General features: G+C 39.8%; 1 protein-coding gene across 4 annotated transcripts in view; it reads right to left on the reverse strand.

The window, feature by feature from the left end:
- Window positions 1-12,836, reverse strand: part of LOC126281645 (transmembrane protein 131) — a 353,143-nt gene extending 340,307 nt beyond the window's left edge. For all 4 annotated transcript variants that reach the window (XM_049980780.1, XM_049980779.1, XM_049980778.1 and 1 more), the window contains exons 1-2: window positions 12,680-12,836; window positions 12,456-12,520 (exon numbers count right to left, since the gene is read on the reverse strand). In XM_049980780.1, coding sequence (XP_049836737.1) covers window positions 12,456-12,520; window positions 12,680-12,785 — 171 coding nt within the window. In that variant the 5' untranslated portion in view covers window positions 12,786-12,836. The remainder of the gene's footprint in view (window positions 1-12,455; window positions 12,521-12,679) is intronic.
- Between the last annotated feature and the right edge of the window lie 4,224 nt (window positions 12,837-17,060).

A 17,060-nucleotide genomic window follows, 5' to 3' on the forward strand; every position in this document is an offset into this window, starting at 1 on the left:
TTCATTTTAGCCCCATGGTAAGACAGCCTGTCCAGGGCATTTTACTCTTTAATTTTCCACTCCTTTTGGAGTACCATGCAGCCCATTGAGCAGGGGGATTGGTGCTCTCCACAGCTGATGCAGGTGGGAGGAGGGGCACATGGAGTATTCGAATACAGTGGGCTTCCACAGTTTCAACATGTGGCGCTGGACCTGCACTGAGAAGACATGTGCCCGAACTTCCGGCACTTAAAGCTCTGCATAGAGGGAGGAACGTATAGTTTGACATCACAGCAGTACACAATCACATACCTTTTCAGGTAATGAATTACCCTCAAGGACCAAGATGAAAGCACCGGTGGCAATCCTATTATCTTTAGACCCCCTATAGATGCACCAGACTATCATTCTAAATTGGTGTGTGGCTCATCACCAGACTGCAACATGAGGTCGCAATGAAAAATGATTCCTTGGACCATGTTGAGGCTTTAATGGGGAGGAATACCACCCAGCTTGTCACAGGCACGCAACACCCCGAGACTGGGCTGGGAATGACGTCTGCATCAGGACTGACCCATTTCGCATTTTGGACAGTGCTGTCACTTACCCAAACTTATCCTCCAGGTATTTAATAAAAAGTAGAGGCTTTTTATCCAGAAAGAAGTTCCCATTGGTTCTGCTGCACACTAAATAACGAGGCGAATATGGCTCTCTTCTTTCTGTAGCCCTACATTCCTCTTTTGGTGTAACAAGGGAGGGTAGTGATGTGGGGTCATACTCCGCAGAATTGAAATCAACCTTCCTTTTCTCAGAGACTGCTGGGATCATTCAGTCCCCAGCAAAAGATTACTTGGTCACTTCATTGCAGGTCATCCGCCTTGATGCCACCCATGCCAATCAGGGGCTCTCCCCAAAGGCCCCACCCGGCCACAGCAAAGGCCACCTGGCATGATGGCCATTGCTGGGAGTCCTGAAGCCCCAAGATGACAGGCATCTACTCCGTGGCACATGTGGGAAGGTTGCAGCTCAGGCATCAGTAATGCAATCCCTGTGTAGTCAGAGGGCTATGACCAAGAGGGTACATGACAACCCCTCCACAACAGATTGACTATCGAGCTGAAAACTGGGTGTGTAGAAATTCAGTACTGTCAAGTGGCAAAAAAGGACTGTGGACAATGGATGGAGATCATGCACCCTATCGGTGAACTTGCGGCACCATGACAAGAATGAGCGCAGAAGATCTTAATGTACGAGGGACATAAGATATACCATGTAAGGCGTCCTTCCCCAAATGGCCTACACTTCGGAAAATTTGGACAGTGTAGAGTGAAACCCCCAAAGAGGACCATAACGTATTAGGTCGAAAAGTGGGAGACTCCGTTTAGTCGCCTCTTATCACAGGCAGGAATACTTTGGGCCTGTTGTAACCGCCGAACCTGCAGTAGTAAGAGAGAGAGAGAGAGAGAGAGAGAGAGAGAGAGACTTTCTTGCTACACTGCTGGTTAGTTGCACTGATCCAAAACTGTAATTCTGTAGCTCGACTGCAGGAGGGATTGTGTTTGATAATGTGGGCTCGGGAAGGCAGGCAGTGGTAGGTAGGAACGAGGAATGGTGAATGGTAGCTGTGAGGGAGGCAAAAGGTGCACAAAATAGACATGTAGAAGAGAGAAGCCTCTCGATCTTGCCTGTGTGTGCTGGATGGCTCAATGCATCCACTATTCAGTGAATTGTTACCTGTAAAGAATAACTGTATGATAGCAATTTGCCCATGGATCTGTTTGTCCATTCCAAACAATAATCAATATACAATTTGTACTGATATATAGTACAGCTTTGTGGTATCAATCATTTATCTACCATCAAAATGGAACAGCACAAAGCCTCTGGACTAAAGTCTAGATCAGGGCCAGCAGCAGCCACGGCTATTGCTCATAGGTTGGTAGTGCATCAGTTTCGTATAGCTAGTGAGATGATTCTTTGATATAACCAATGAGGAGAGAAGAGAGGCAATGTATTTCTAGTGTAGAAATTGAAACCACTGTCTTGTTTGCTGTTTTCTCGTTTTTCAATGAGTTTCATGAGAAATTTTTTTTTTTTTTTTTTTTTTTTTTTTTTTATGGTACACTGTGCTGTGAATTGGTGTGATATTGGAGCATGTCTCACGGATTCATTACCAAGACTCAAAAATGTGTCAAATGTGGTGGTGAAATGAGTACACAATTGATCTGCATGAGCACACTGAATAAGTGGATCAATGTTTTTTGATTAAACCATGAGAGAAGGCAGGTGGATCAATGGTTCTTCACAATAAGAGTCACACATTCGATATACACTGAGGAGCCAAAGAAACTGGTACACCTGCCTAATATCATGTTGGGCCCCCGCAAGCAAGCAGAAGTTCCACAACATAACGTGGCATAGACTCGATTAATGTCTGAAGTAGTGCTGGAGGGAACTGACACCAAGAATCCTGTAGGGCTGTCCATAAATCTGTAAGAGTACGATGGGGTGGAGATCTCTTCTGAACAGCATGTTACAGGGTTTCCCAGATATGCACAATAATGTTAATACCTGGGGAGTTTGGTGGCCAGCAGAAGTGTTTAAACTCAGAAGAGTGTTCCTGGAGCCACTCTGTAGCAATTCTGGATGTGTGGTGTATCACACTGTCCTTCTGGAAGTGGCCAATGCCGTAGGAATGCACAATGGACATGAATGGATGCAGGTCATCAGACAGGATGCTTACGTACATGTCACATGTCAGAGTCGTATCTAGATATATCAGGGCCCCATATCACTCCACCTACAGATGCCCCACACCATTACAGAGCCTCCACCAGGTTGAAAAGTCCCCTACTGACATGCAGCATAAATGGGTTTATGAGGGTGTCTCCATACCCGTACATGTCCATCCGTTTGATACAAGCTGAAACGAGACTCATCCGACCAGGCAACATGTTTCCAGTCACCAACAGGCCAACGTCGGGTTGATCAGCCTAGGCGAGGTGTAAAGCCTTGTGTCGTGCAGTCATCAAGGGTACACGAGTGGGCCTTTGACTGGCCCCTAAAGCCCATATCAATGATGTTTCATTGAATGGTTTGCAGGCTCACACTTGTTGATGCCCCAGTATTGAAATCTGCAGCAATTTGCAGAGGGGTTGAACAGTTCTCTTCAGTCGCACTGGTCCCATTCTCGCGGGATCTTTTTTCCGGCTGCAGCAATGTCGGAGATTTGATGTTTTACCAGATGACTGATATTCACGGTACACACATGAAATGGTCGTACTGGAAAACCCCCACTTCATTGCTACCTTGAATACGCTGTTTACTATCGCTTGTCTGCCGACTATAACACCACATTCAAACTCACTTAAAATCTTGGTAACTTGCCTTGGTAACTGATGCAACAATTCCACCAGACACTTGTCTTCTATAGGCATCACCGGCCGCAGCACCATATTCTGCCTGTTAACACACCTCTGTATTGGAATATGCAACCTATACAAGTTCCTTTGGCACTTCAGTGTATTAATAGACATTGATCCACCTCCTCCCATGATTTAATTAAAAAACACTGATCCACCAACCTCCTCCAATGATTTAATTAAAAAATATTGACCCAACTATCTTCACCCATGATTTATCTAAAAACATTGATCTGCCTGCCTCCTCCCATGATTTAATTACAACACTGATCCACTTACACAGTGTGTTTGTGCAGCATGATCGTGTAGCAACACAAAGCAGAGAAATATTTCACTACTTTTTCTACTATATCATGGGGTGCAACACTGTGCTCTGTTTACAGATACTAGTGCAGTTTTGACAGCTGTGTCTCAAACACAGAACAATTAAATATACAATCCTCATTTACAGCAACTTTGCATCCTTTCTTCTGAATGTATTACTTCAGAACACGTCATCTGCCTGTTGCTCTCTCATTGGGTGCGTTAACACAAACAGCTGGCACACCTTCTTTCATTCCCTTCATACCTCATGGCAAGTGCTGACAACACTCCTACATGAAACATGTGGCCCTATTCTAGACTCTTGCCACATCCCTGGGTAACTTGACATATAGATTCCTAACTTATCATAGGACCAAAATGGCGTCCTCAAACTCCAATAAAAGCATTCCCGAATGTTTGGGTGTACCATTGGAGAGCAACACAAACACGTAAAAGTAAGCGAGATAGGAATGTCAGTTTTCCATATACAACTTTAATAATGACACATTATACAGGGAAGAATGGGAATACTGAAGACTGCGGTCCCACGTGTCACCTTTGACTCATGATGCCAAGATGTCAGCTTTGACTCATGATATCATGAAGATGTTGGATGACTTTACTTAAAGCTCATACAATATGGTGACATGAAATCACACATTACTCCCATGAACACACATGAAACTAATGGGACACATGCAGGAATCTGGGAGTTTTGGGTGGGGACAAATTACATATATAAAAATCCTAACAATGAAGAGATACCAAATCAAACACTAATGCAAAAACCAATGAAATGAAAACCTCAGCAATCAATAAAATCATCATAATAATAATCACAATAATAATGAAGAAAGGCTGGAACAAACTGGGTATCGGAAATTTCACTTTGACCTCTATGGTTCAAATGAAGTCCACAATGACACAAACCCATAAATAATTCCAAAAACCCAGTTCGAGAAATCTCAGTTGATCTATACATCTCAAACAAAGCTCACAATACCAACAAATCACAACTAGCAGAACTAACAATTATCAAAATCTAACCAGACCAAAATAATTAAAACACATTCCACGACATCCACCACGATAAACTACTAAATATGAACTTCAACTTCCAACCCAAACCACAAAAAACTACTCTGACAAAAATTTCAATGCCCACATCTCAAAGAATCGCGCGCGCGCACGCACACACACACCCACACCCACACCCACACACACACACACACACACACACACACGCATATTAAAAAAAACACCATTACTGAGACCTATTCCTCCCTAACCTTACTCCCCTACACACCACACACTTACTCATCTCTCAACAATATCCGTATAAATATGCATCCATATAAAATGTAAATAATAACAATTAACTTCATTCATAACTTTTGAAAAAAAAAGAAATAAAATCCAGTTTCAACAAAACCGAAATCACAAACCTAATCTCCTCCCCCCCCCCCCCCCCACAAGAAAGACATTATCCCAAACAAATACCCCAGACCCTATTAAACACTGCCCCTATAAATGTAACAAACTACTTTTGGTCTGTACATTTTCCCAACAAGATTCAAACTGTAGGGTAGAAGAACATCTCTTTCCTCTACCTCTAAAGGATTACACAGCCTCCTCTCCCCCTCCTTCCTATTTCCTTCGATAGTAGCAGCACAAGCCCTTTTTGCATATCCTATAATCTCTACACTATGGTTCACTGTAAAATGTTGATAGCCCCTAATAACTAAATCCCTGTATGAGCAGAATGAATATGAAACAGTACTGGAACACTCTGCAACATACTCTACAATAAACCCAACCAAAACCCATTTTATATGCCTTCCCACCATCCTAAAAACCATATCACAATACCCAGCCCCTGAAACTACAACCCCCCCACTCCCACACCCAAATCACTACTGCCCCTCCCACATTTAGCCTTCCCAAATGCAGACTAGTCCATTTCCACAACTATCCCCATCCTCCCTGAAGACATCCTATACTTTATAGACCCTGAATAAAAATCAAAACAAAAAGAAAACTAATCTAAAATAAACAGACCTATCATAACACCCACATCATAAGGAAAAAAATAAAAATGGGCAGCTGTACCAATGTTATATTAGCAAAACAATATCCTGCACGAGCAACCTACAATCCTCAAACTGGGAATCACTCCCAATTGACCTCCAAACACTCACGCCAACACCACCACCACACATACTCATCCCTAGAAGCAATAATCTAGGCCAATTTCATAGATTGCCCACACTGCTGGCAACTCACACATTCAGCCACGAGGCCACATAACTGGAAAAATTTCATTGTAGCTGCGAAACATCTTCGCCCATAGCAGCCAGTAACAAACAACTAATAAATTTTGTCATAAGATCCATACCCAGTATCAAACAAAAAAATTAAACTTCAAACCATAGACAACACGATGAACTAACAATTCCCAAACCAAAAACAAATCAATAGCCAATAACTAACAACATTAAAATATCTCACTGACAAGTCAACAAAAACAACGAACATCACTCACAAAGTATTTAGAAACATTAACATCCCATAGTAGAGTGAACCACCGCTTACTCCAACAAGCCCTCTGTAAACACAATCCATCTCAAGAACAATGCACCACAATGATGTCACACAACACAACACAGTTACATCACGCGTGAAGCCAAAGAGTGGTATCACAAACTTCAGTTGACCTACAGAAGTAACATGAGGTGCTCTGTAGTAAGGAATGCGCTTCCAATTATTATGAGAAAAGAAGAAACATTTGAAAAGGTATCACCTTTCAATAAACAGAAAGCTCTCAGGGAGAAAACAGAAACTCTAAAACAAATCAGAGTAGAAGAGGTAAAAATGCTACTTAGTGCATACTAAGATTTCATGACTGCTGATATGAAGAAGCTAACAACATTGCAGAGGAAGGAATGGCACACTGTGTAAATGGTAATGTACAACAATGCCATTATTATATGATGATTAAATTCACAAGTGCACCTCGAATACATGAAAGGGCTTCTCCTCCTCAGAGTGCGAACCTAACACTTCTGTAAATTTTAAAATTAAGTATAACAAAATTTCATCATCATCATCTGCAGAGGACATTTTCGAAGGCGGTCTAACTTCTTTCAATGTAGATTCACACCCTGGCTCGCTAATGACTGCAGCAAAAATCCATTTACTTGTGTTCCCGTACAGTGGCATGATGTCATATGCTTTGAATATCCGAGTGCAACTGGCCGTTGTCAGTTGCCATAGTCTGCTATTGCTACCACCCCATGGTGGAGGACTGATATTCACTTCAGCACCACAGTCCATATGTGATTAAATTTCACACCCCCCTCCTTCCTATCGAAATCCCTGGGGTGTTTAATAATCTCTATGGGCTCCCTGTGTAGCCTTTCATGGTACCTGTTTGTGGCTGCCAGTACTCAAGTCCTACCAAAATGTGTGTGGTGGTCTTCCGACTGCCAAGCAATTTCCGCAACAGCTGTTCTATTAATCCCCCCTCTTTTATGTTTCTGATGCTGTAAATGCCAGCACTGCAGCCATACAACACTAACTAGCAAATTGCCAAGTAACCTGTGACAGATGGGGTCAGGCTCCCATGAAACTGGTATAAAATGTATAATGTTAGCTGCCTGTACAAACTGTTGAAAAGCATCGCACCCTCTTGTGTGAAATACAGACTGTCTGACCTATGTGGAAGGGCAAACTATACAAGAACTGAAAATAACATGAATCCCCAAGCAGAGGTCTAAATGGCGTATAAAGCCGTACAGCCACCTATATTCCCAAAATTGTTTCATTCGATCATTAACAAAAGTGTATCTTGTACCAATTCTTCTACAAAGACTTATTACACCAAATCCAGGACCAGCAACCCACTCTGCAAGTGTACATGCAAATTTCCATCCATGAAAAAGGCTGTAGCCTCCCTCAATGAAAAACAACAAAAAAACTATGACAGCAATTATTAAAAGATCCACTAAGCGTCCAAACAAAATAAAAACCATAATATCTCCATAGTATGACTGTCAAACACCACTAGAAAATCTTACAGACCCTCAGTTAACCATTGCAGGCTCTCCACTTAAGCAGAAAAAGGAAGATGGATATATAAATTCACCCCAGCACTGAGATGGATCAACCTGATCTCAGAAAATGCCTGCCGCACTGAAACTCTAAAGAATGTAATGGTCTCTCAGACAAGATCTAACAACTGCTTACAAATTATCCTGTGATTCTCATTGCAGTACATGGGAGACAATTTCCATAATATCAATATATCTTTCACATTGTAAAAACTATATGATGCCAACAGAGAATTAAAAGGAGCCAGTATGCTGATACATAAAGATGTTTTCAGCAAAAAGGAGCCAGTGTACTGATACATAAAGAAGTTTTCAGTGAAAAAGTTCACTCAAACATCACTCTGAAAGCTGTTGAACATCCACGTGTCAATTTCATTCAAATTAATTCCCTGAAAAATATATCTTCCACCAAATACTGTCATCACCTCCCATGATATGACCAATTTAGTGATCAATTAACCCTGTCTTCCAATAGAAGTCTACAATAGGGCCAATGCCATATGTAACGTGTTTCATGCAGCAATAATCAGTGCGCACAGTGAGATATTATCAAAATGAAAGGTGTGTCACATCCTAGCTCTACACAGCCAGAGGAAGCAGCGATAAGATAATGTGTTATATAAAAAATATGAAGGAGTATTGTCATACTTCTCTCCTTCACTAACTCTCAATTAAATCATTACCTTCCAACTGACCTCAGGCTATGCTGCAGATCAGTCTGTCAGCACAACCTTCATTAAAACAACCTCAAGTTTTGAGTGTGAATATTAAAACAATGAAGAGAACAGTTTCAATTTTGGCGGAAGAAATACATTGCCAATTTTCTCACCTTTCACTGGTTACACAAAACTACTATCACAATAGCTATGCGAAACAGATGCACCGACAATCTACGAGCACTAGAGAAACACTGCTGTGGCTGGTGCTGGCCACAATCTGGACTTTAGCCCCAGCTTCCTTACAACCTATATGCAGTGCAGTCTTAGAGAGGACAACAAATTAAGTTACTGATCAGTGACATTTATATATGGGGAGAATCACTTAAAACTTGCACAGCAAACACTGCAGAAATGGAAAGTGCTACTCATATGTGGTTTTCACAGAATGGTTTGGTAGTAAGGGCTCATATTGTTATCCAATAAACAGATAGCAATATTACTTAGAAAGCATATTTCTTGTGCAAATAATGGAACAATGCCTGTAGGGAAATTAAAATGTCTGTGGTGTTTGCTGCTAGAATCTAGTGCAAGTCACTTATGAGATATAATATTTTGAAAAATTTCCATGCTGAAACTTGTATATGGCATGTCACGCCAGGTAAAACCACCGACTCATGCTCTATTGGTCTGCTGACAATCCATGTAAGCTTCGTCAGGTGAAACGTCATCATCGATCATGTAAATGTGTGGTGTGGGCTAGTGAACTACCGGCTCAATGGCCTGTTTTCATATACTGAATATTGAACACGTACAAGTATCACAGCCTCCTATGAGACCATCTTCCACAGATGCTAGAAGAGACGTTCCTCTGGAGACTTGGAGGAACCTGTGGTACCAACATAATGGCTTTCCAGCCCGTAGTTCACGAAGCACTACAGCATGTATTCATGAACGGTTTCCAAAATTGTTGGATTGGATGCAGAGAACCTGTGCCTTGGTCATCCTGTTCCCCAGATTTGACAGCTGTAGAGTTTATTCTGTGGGGAAAGCTGAGAGTCGCTGTCTCTAAGGACATACCAACTAATTGGAAGCGTGTATTCCAACTGCTAATGGTCATCCTGAATACAACCTGTGACGGTCAGTTGTTTCATTACTTGTCAGAATCCATGTAACTAGCTTATGCAGTTGTGTTGTCCTTTAGTGTGTGTCACCACAGGTGTTTTACAAGTGTCAGTGTGGAAACTTTTAAAAATATGATATCTCATAAACAACCCGCACTAGAATCCTGCAACAAACACCACTTACACTGTAATTTATCCTCCCTTTAGTTTGCTAATTCCAACAGGCATTGTTCATTTAAAAAAGCGTATGCTTGCACAACAAATACACTTTCTAAGTGTTATTACAGCCTCTGTATTGGCTAACAATATGAGTTCTTGACTAGCAATTCATACTGTGAAAACTGCACATCAGTAGCTCTTTCTATCTCCACAATATTTGGGATGCAAGTTTTAACTTATTCACCAGGTATACTTCAATACTTAAAACACATTAAAGTATCGCTTATGAAATGTAAGTGCTCCACATACATTTTGCAGTGTGTAGCCAAGCCTTCATCTCTTTATGTCAATGAAACATGCACAAAGCATGTTTGTGACTTAATCACTTTCCAATTGTAGGGTGGTTACTAAAAAACCCAGAGAACTCCAGGCGCGGAGATGATGTCACGAGAAGCTCCTGAGAAATTAATGGTAAGTAGGAAGGGGGGGGGGGGGGGGGGTGAGGCTAGAGCATCTCACAACAACTTTTCTTTTCTTTTGACTGCAGTTTAACCATAGTTTTTAAATATCAACAATTTATGTAGGCTAATATTCAAATAATTAACACACCTTGAAATAATAAGTGGTTTAAAATTTGTGATTTATAAAGCTCAATAAAATTAAACTCCAATATTAGATTAAAAACACAGAATTCACTGAATTTTTTAAAATTTCTAAAATTCCCTGATTTTCCAGTTAAAATGTAATTCACTGAGAATTTCCAGGATATCACCACACTGTAATTGTCTTCTTCTTCAAATTTCCAACTAATGGAGAATTTACCATGTTAGTTATTCAGAAGATCGTTAACTGGCCAACATTCTGCTTCAAAATAAGGATTTTGACCAACCATGAAACTGGAATCATGACAGCTCAAGAGACATCGCTACAAACATAGTTCATGCAGCAGAAGAAACAGTCTGCCTTTTCTCAGATTGACCAGTCACAACTCATAACTTGTTGGTTCATGCAACAGTCAAAGGACATGTGTGATTCAACTCTACAAGTGAGAACCTTCCATGAACACTATGTTAAGAGTTCAAAAAGGCCTCCAGCGATCTTTGTGTGTCACCAACAAGGATACACACCCCGTCCTAATAAGTGTGGATCAAACTGCAAAACATCAGCAGTCACCTGTCCCTACCAACAATATCTATGATTTTGTACAGGCCTAAATGAATTACATTACAACATTTTTGTACCTTAATCAAATGATTAGTACAAAGTTGTTATGAGATAAGGATTTCACAATTCACAAGAATTTGTAGTTGAGACAAAAAGAGCATAAAAATTAATCACAGATTCTTTTATCTAAATTGTTTAAAGTTCTGAAATTCACTTCCCTTATAAAACTCAAAATATAAAGCACTAACTTGTATATAGTTATAAACCTAGCTACAATAAAACCCCACAGAGCTTTAGAAAAGGTGCATTACATGCACACTTAGCCATGATATAGCCCTACAAGAATGGTGAATAGACTAAAGCTATAGAGGCAAACAGCCCACGATAAATTATTAAGAAAGACATGCCAATGTACTTTTTCATCCTTTCAATAGGGTGGGGGTGGAGTGAGAAAGAGACTCCACAACAAGCAACGATATATCTTTAGTCATACATGCTTTTATATCTTTATCTAGGCAACACACTAAACTAAAGGTTGGAGGCCAGAAATGACTCAGCCAAACAAATACAGACAGAACAGTCCAAAAACTAACACAAAAGATGTATGAAAAATTACCAAAAATCAGCTTTCGCAAAGATGTGCAATATTTAGATATGCACTGTCTCTTGCCCAAAGTCTAGATAAAGGTCAGCTGCAGTCACAATGGTGATTAGTTACTGCTCATAGATTGGCAACACTTGGAATTTTTTTTTACCACTTCTCACATTAAGGGGATATCCATTCTAATCAACTGTAAGTGACAGATGACCCTATTAATAAACTGCCCACAGAACCTACATACTGCAACAAGTGTAAATGTGGGATGATTAAAATAAATTACAGTGTCGTCTTCCTTCGGCTGTGAATCTCAGCATGCAGAGGGCTCAAATTTTCCTCAGTGTTCCCAACAATAATATCAAAGATTTAAAACCCGCGGCCTTAAATTCCAAATGCAGTTAATGTAATTTCTAATAAAAGGACATACCTACAATTTGCATTTTTACTGCTGATTCTATGTTTTAGAATCTAGCATCAACATATAGAGAAACAATGCCACATAAAAATAATCTCTGTTATTGTGTTCATCATATTTCATACAGATTCAACACAAAAAGTAACGTTCCATCCACTGAGACAGACATTTTGGAAGTAGTGTAACACACAACATCGTTTTATATTGTTTTGTATTCAAGTAGGCCTATACACTCGATATTCTTACATAAAGCAACTTGTATGGTAAACTGTTCGTAGTGCTGAATTGTCCGACGGCGTTTCTGGGCTTTCTTCTGCGGAGTGTGACAATCTGGTACCGCAAACCACTTCACCAAACTTCATATGCATACATGACAACCTGTTCGCGCTTACGAGTTACATGTTAGATCTATCACTTACAGTAATGAACCATTACTACAGGAAGAAGCAAAACACACTGTTTCACATACACTTTCGTCGGTGTACGAAAATGAACACAAATCTAACACCAAGACGTAGTTTCATACCTTGTGCATTGTTACGGGTATCCCATCTGTCAGATAGCGCATGTCGTTATTTCCTTGGACGAATGCTGAAAATGGATGCACCTGTATTACAGTCTGAACAAATTTTAACTTTTAATGTATCATAACTAAATTCTGGTCTAACATGTTTTTTGACTAAACACTTATTCAACATGACAACATATAAATATAAATAAATGGATGTGTCAGTATACATAATTTCTCACCGTGGCTGCTCCCTTGGGCTGACGTTTTGTAATTTGGAGTCATTTCAAATAAAGTCACAAAAAATAAGAAACAACAAACTACCTTATCACCCATCTTCACTTCCATATTTTGCTACTATACCAGTATCTCACACAGCAGCCATAACATTCGATCCTTCATATGTCGATATATTTTACAAGTGTGCAAGTCGATTTTCGATAGTAGCAATGTGAGTCGTGAGACGTCTGCAAAGTGTAAACAAAAGATGGGCGAGGATTGCCTTCACTACAACAAAACATTAAGCAGCGTGTTTTATGGTTTTAAATTGGAGCAGATTAAGCTATATTCATTAAATTTGGATTTTTTGTCAACGAGAGTGCTATCTTTATCGTTTTAAAGAACATATATCCTGTTATTCGGCGTGAAATTAACTGGAGATCAGTTTGACAGTTTAGCACTTTGGGCGAAGTGCTCTGGCATTCCAAAAAACACATGTTTTCGTTCCCCAGCTGGCCGGCGCAGTGACAGATTTACGTTTATATCGTGGGACGAGTTTAATAACTGCCTCTCACGATTATTTAACTGATGATCAAATTAATAAAGCTATCAGCAATAACCAAAGCAAACTATATCTTTATACCCTAGACTTCACCTCTTTTCGTGATTTTTAAGAGGAAAAGCACTCAGTGTCAGGATGACATAGTGACTCTTGAGCAAAACAAGAATTTTTGGGCAGCCAGCAGAATATCAATTTGATATCATACATCACTTTTTTTTTTTTACCTGCTAGACTCTTGCAGCAGTATAGCCAGACTTGGAATATACGTTTTATGTGAGGGTCACTGCCCGCTGTGTAAGAGTGCAGAATAGTGTTATGCTGACCTGCTTCGTGCTGATGCGAACCACGTCATTGTACTTTGCATCTGCAACTTCAGCACTCTTCGTCAGTGAACCTACCCATATTTTAACATACAAATGGAAGTGCCAGAAAAATATACCTGAGACAGAAGTGAGCAATACTGGATGGAAGCTTGTGGGCAAAGAGTAAAGTGAATGTTGTTATGGGCAACAGCAACAGGCAGAATTTTCTTCACCATATTAAAAATAATTAATATTAGTGCTTTGTTCTTTTATATAGTTTGGCATTACTTATATAGTCCACAAACCAGTGTGAAGGGAATAGTAAATTGTAGCCTACTTAGCATGGTACTACATGTCGGGCTATCTTCCTGCTCCAGTCGCACATTGAGTGTGGAAAGAATGACTGCACAAATGCCTCTGTCCATGTTCCAATTAGTCTAATCTTATTATATCATATGGTGGTACACTTAAATAAAATACGCTTAACAAGCTGCTTTCCACATCCCAAAGTCTCCTCTCTGTGAGTGTCTTGAAATTGTTGAAATTGAGATTAACGTGATGTACTGACAGATTTGATTATGTATACATTTGCAGATCGTGAGTTTTAATGAAAGTATCTTATTTAGTGTATGAACAGCTTATGATGGATGTAGCTAGAATGAAAGCTGTTTGTGTATGTTATATTTATTCAGTTACACAACACAGTTCAAAAGTAATTCAATAAGACAATTCAATAGTGTAGTGGTTATACAGGCATTCTTATAATTTCTTATATGAAGGATGTTTTGCTTTTTTGCGTCCAATACGCATTTATTCGTTTAGATATTTTCTTTCTTCATATGAGATCACTCTTCCTGTAGCACTTTTATTGACCTTCGTTTGTAGCCTAGTTTGAATCTCTTGCAGTATTCTGGTTTTCTCTGATTTGTTTTTTAACTCATTTTCTATAACTGTAAATTGGCTCGATTTCAATTAGTGCAGTTTGTTACATGAGTTCATTGCTTGTAGAAAATAAACTAATGCTAAATCACATTAAGACTAACACATAATTCAACCAAACCTGAGGTTTTAATTTCACAGAATGGACATATGATTAGTGAAACTGAACAGTTCAAATTTCTAGGTGTTCAGATAGATATTAAACAGTTGTGACAGCCCATGTTTAGGATCTTGTTCGAAGACTTAATGCTGCCATTTTTACTATTCAAATGGTATCTGACATAAATGATCATTCAACACGAAAATTATTCTACTTTGCTTATTTTCATTCACTTACATCCTATGGTATTATATTTTGGGGTACCTCTTCCCATTCTAAATCAATATTTTTGGCTCAGAAATGGGCAGTTCAGACAAAAAGTGTTTTTAAGTTCACAAACCTCTTGTTGACCCTGTTCACTAGTCTGGGTATTTTGACACTGGCCCCTCAATACATATATTCTGTACTGTCATTTCTTGTAAAAATATCAGCTTATTCCCAAGCATAAGCTGCTTTCACTCAGTTAATTCTCAGCAGAAATCAAACCTGCATTTGGATCAGACTTCCTTAACTATTGTGCAGAAAGCTGTGCAATATACTGCTGCATCCATTTTCAATACGCTACCACTAGAATTCAAAAATCTTAGTAGCACTCCACATACTACCAAAGCAAAGCTGAAGAGTTTCCTCATGGGTCACTTGTTATATTCTGTCGAGGAGTTCCTTGAAAAATTAAGCTGATTCTTATGTTGTATTGTTGATTGCATTTTCTTAAACTTATGGTTTGAGTTTTTTTGGGTTCATACACATTTTTAAAAATCTGTTATTACTTTTACATTGTAATATCATGTACTGACACATTCCATGACCTTGGAGATTTGCTCCTCAATTTGGTCCTACGGAAGTGTATATAAAAATCTTACTGAATTAATGTGATCAATCTTACTAATTCTCTTTTCTGGTGTTGTCATCAAATTTCCAAATAATGAGATATGTTTCTTCCTGATCATGCTTACTACTGGTTCTATTTTCTTGTACATTGTTTCATTGAAAGTCAGTCTCCAGTGCCCATTTACTTGCTATTGTTTATTTATGCTTGCCCTAGTTATTATTCTTTTTATCTTCAGCATTTCGTCAATTTGTGCTATTTTTGTCTATGGGAACAGGATACGAATTGTGGTATATGGAATAAACTGTCCTAACTAATAGCTGCACATCCATATATTTCGACAATTATCATACACATGCACACAGTACAAGTCGAACATGGCCGCTCGGATGAACGACCTGAGTCTCAAACATTAAAGGTAGTTTTCTGTGGTCGATATGACCTATCAAGTGGTTTGTGATCCTTGAGGATGAACGAGCAACCCTCCATGTCAGGGCGGAAGTGTTTGACAGCCTCGTAGACCACAAGGAGTTATCGAAAGTGGAGTATTTCTTCTGAGTTGTTGATAGATTTTAGAGAAGAAATGAAAAGGGGAAACCATGTCTGCCTTGTGTTGCTGTAGTACCGCTCCCACTGCAATGTCACTGGCATCTGTAGAGATAAACAACTTGGCCAAGGGGTTGGGGTGGGCAAGTGTCACGGCGTGAGCTAAAGAAGTCTTTAATGCATTGAAAGGCTCCAGCATAGGTGCAGTCCAGCGAATGGGTTTTAGTCCTGAAGTCTGTTTACCCGACAGTAAGTTTGTCAGTGGGGCCTGCACAGCAGTGACAGAAAGCAAGTTTATGATGGTAGTAATTTATTGTGCCCAGGGAATGTTGGAGTTCTTTGTATGAAGCCGGGGGCGGCAGTGAAGTGATGGTGTGCATGCGAGATTTGGGAGGCTGTATTTCATCGGTGGTGATGGTGTAACCCAAGAAAGTGACGGCAGACTGGCGTAACTGGAATTTTTCTTTGTTGACCTCGACGCCATTGAAGTTCAAGGCCTGGAGGGCCATGGATAACTGATTTTCATGTTCCTCAGCTGACTTGCTGTAAATGAGTATGTCACCCAGATATACAAAGCAAAACTTGAACTGTCATAAGATTGAGTCAATGAAACTCCCCTGTTTGCACTCCATTTTTTAGGCCGAATGGAACAAACCAAGCAATGTGATAATTGCTGTTTTAGGGTTGTCATCCAGCACTACGGGAATCTAGTGGTAGGCACGTTTACCGTCAATAACACTGAAGATTGTATCACCTGATAACATATGAGTGAAATCATTTATGTTAGACACGGGTTAATTGTTCATGACAGTACTAGCATTAAAATGTCTGTAGTGTCTGCACATTCAGAAAGAACTGTCATGTTTGAGGACGAGGTGGGTCAATGAAGACCAATTGCTGTCTGATGGTTGCAGGATACCTGCCTCCAAAAGTTCATTAATTTGCTGCCAGGCTGCAAGCAACTTAACAGGGTTGAGGCAGCTAACCTTGTGCCTAATAGGAGGCCCAGCAGTGGTAATTATCTTGTGTGTCATTCTGTAAGTGACAGAAGAAACTGAGAACTGTACACGAGACTGATCAATGTCCTGATGCAAAGTTTTTGGACGGGTAGGGCATGACAAGGCGT

Source organism: Schistocerca gregaria, chromosome 7 (assembly GCF_023897955.1).
Source record: "Schistocerca gregaria isolate iqSchGreg1 chromosome 7, iqSchGreg1.2, whole genome shotgun sequence".
Taxonomy (NCBI): Eukaryota; Metazoa; Arthropoda; class Insecta; order Orthoptera; family Acrididae; genus Schistocerca; species Schistocerca gregaria.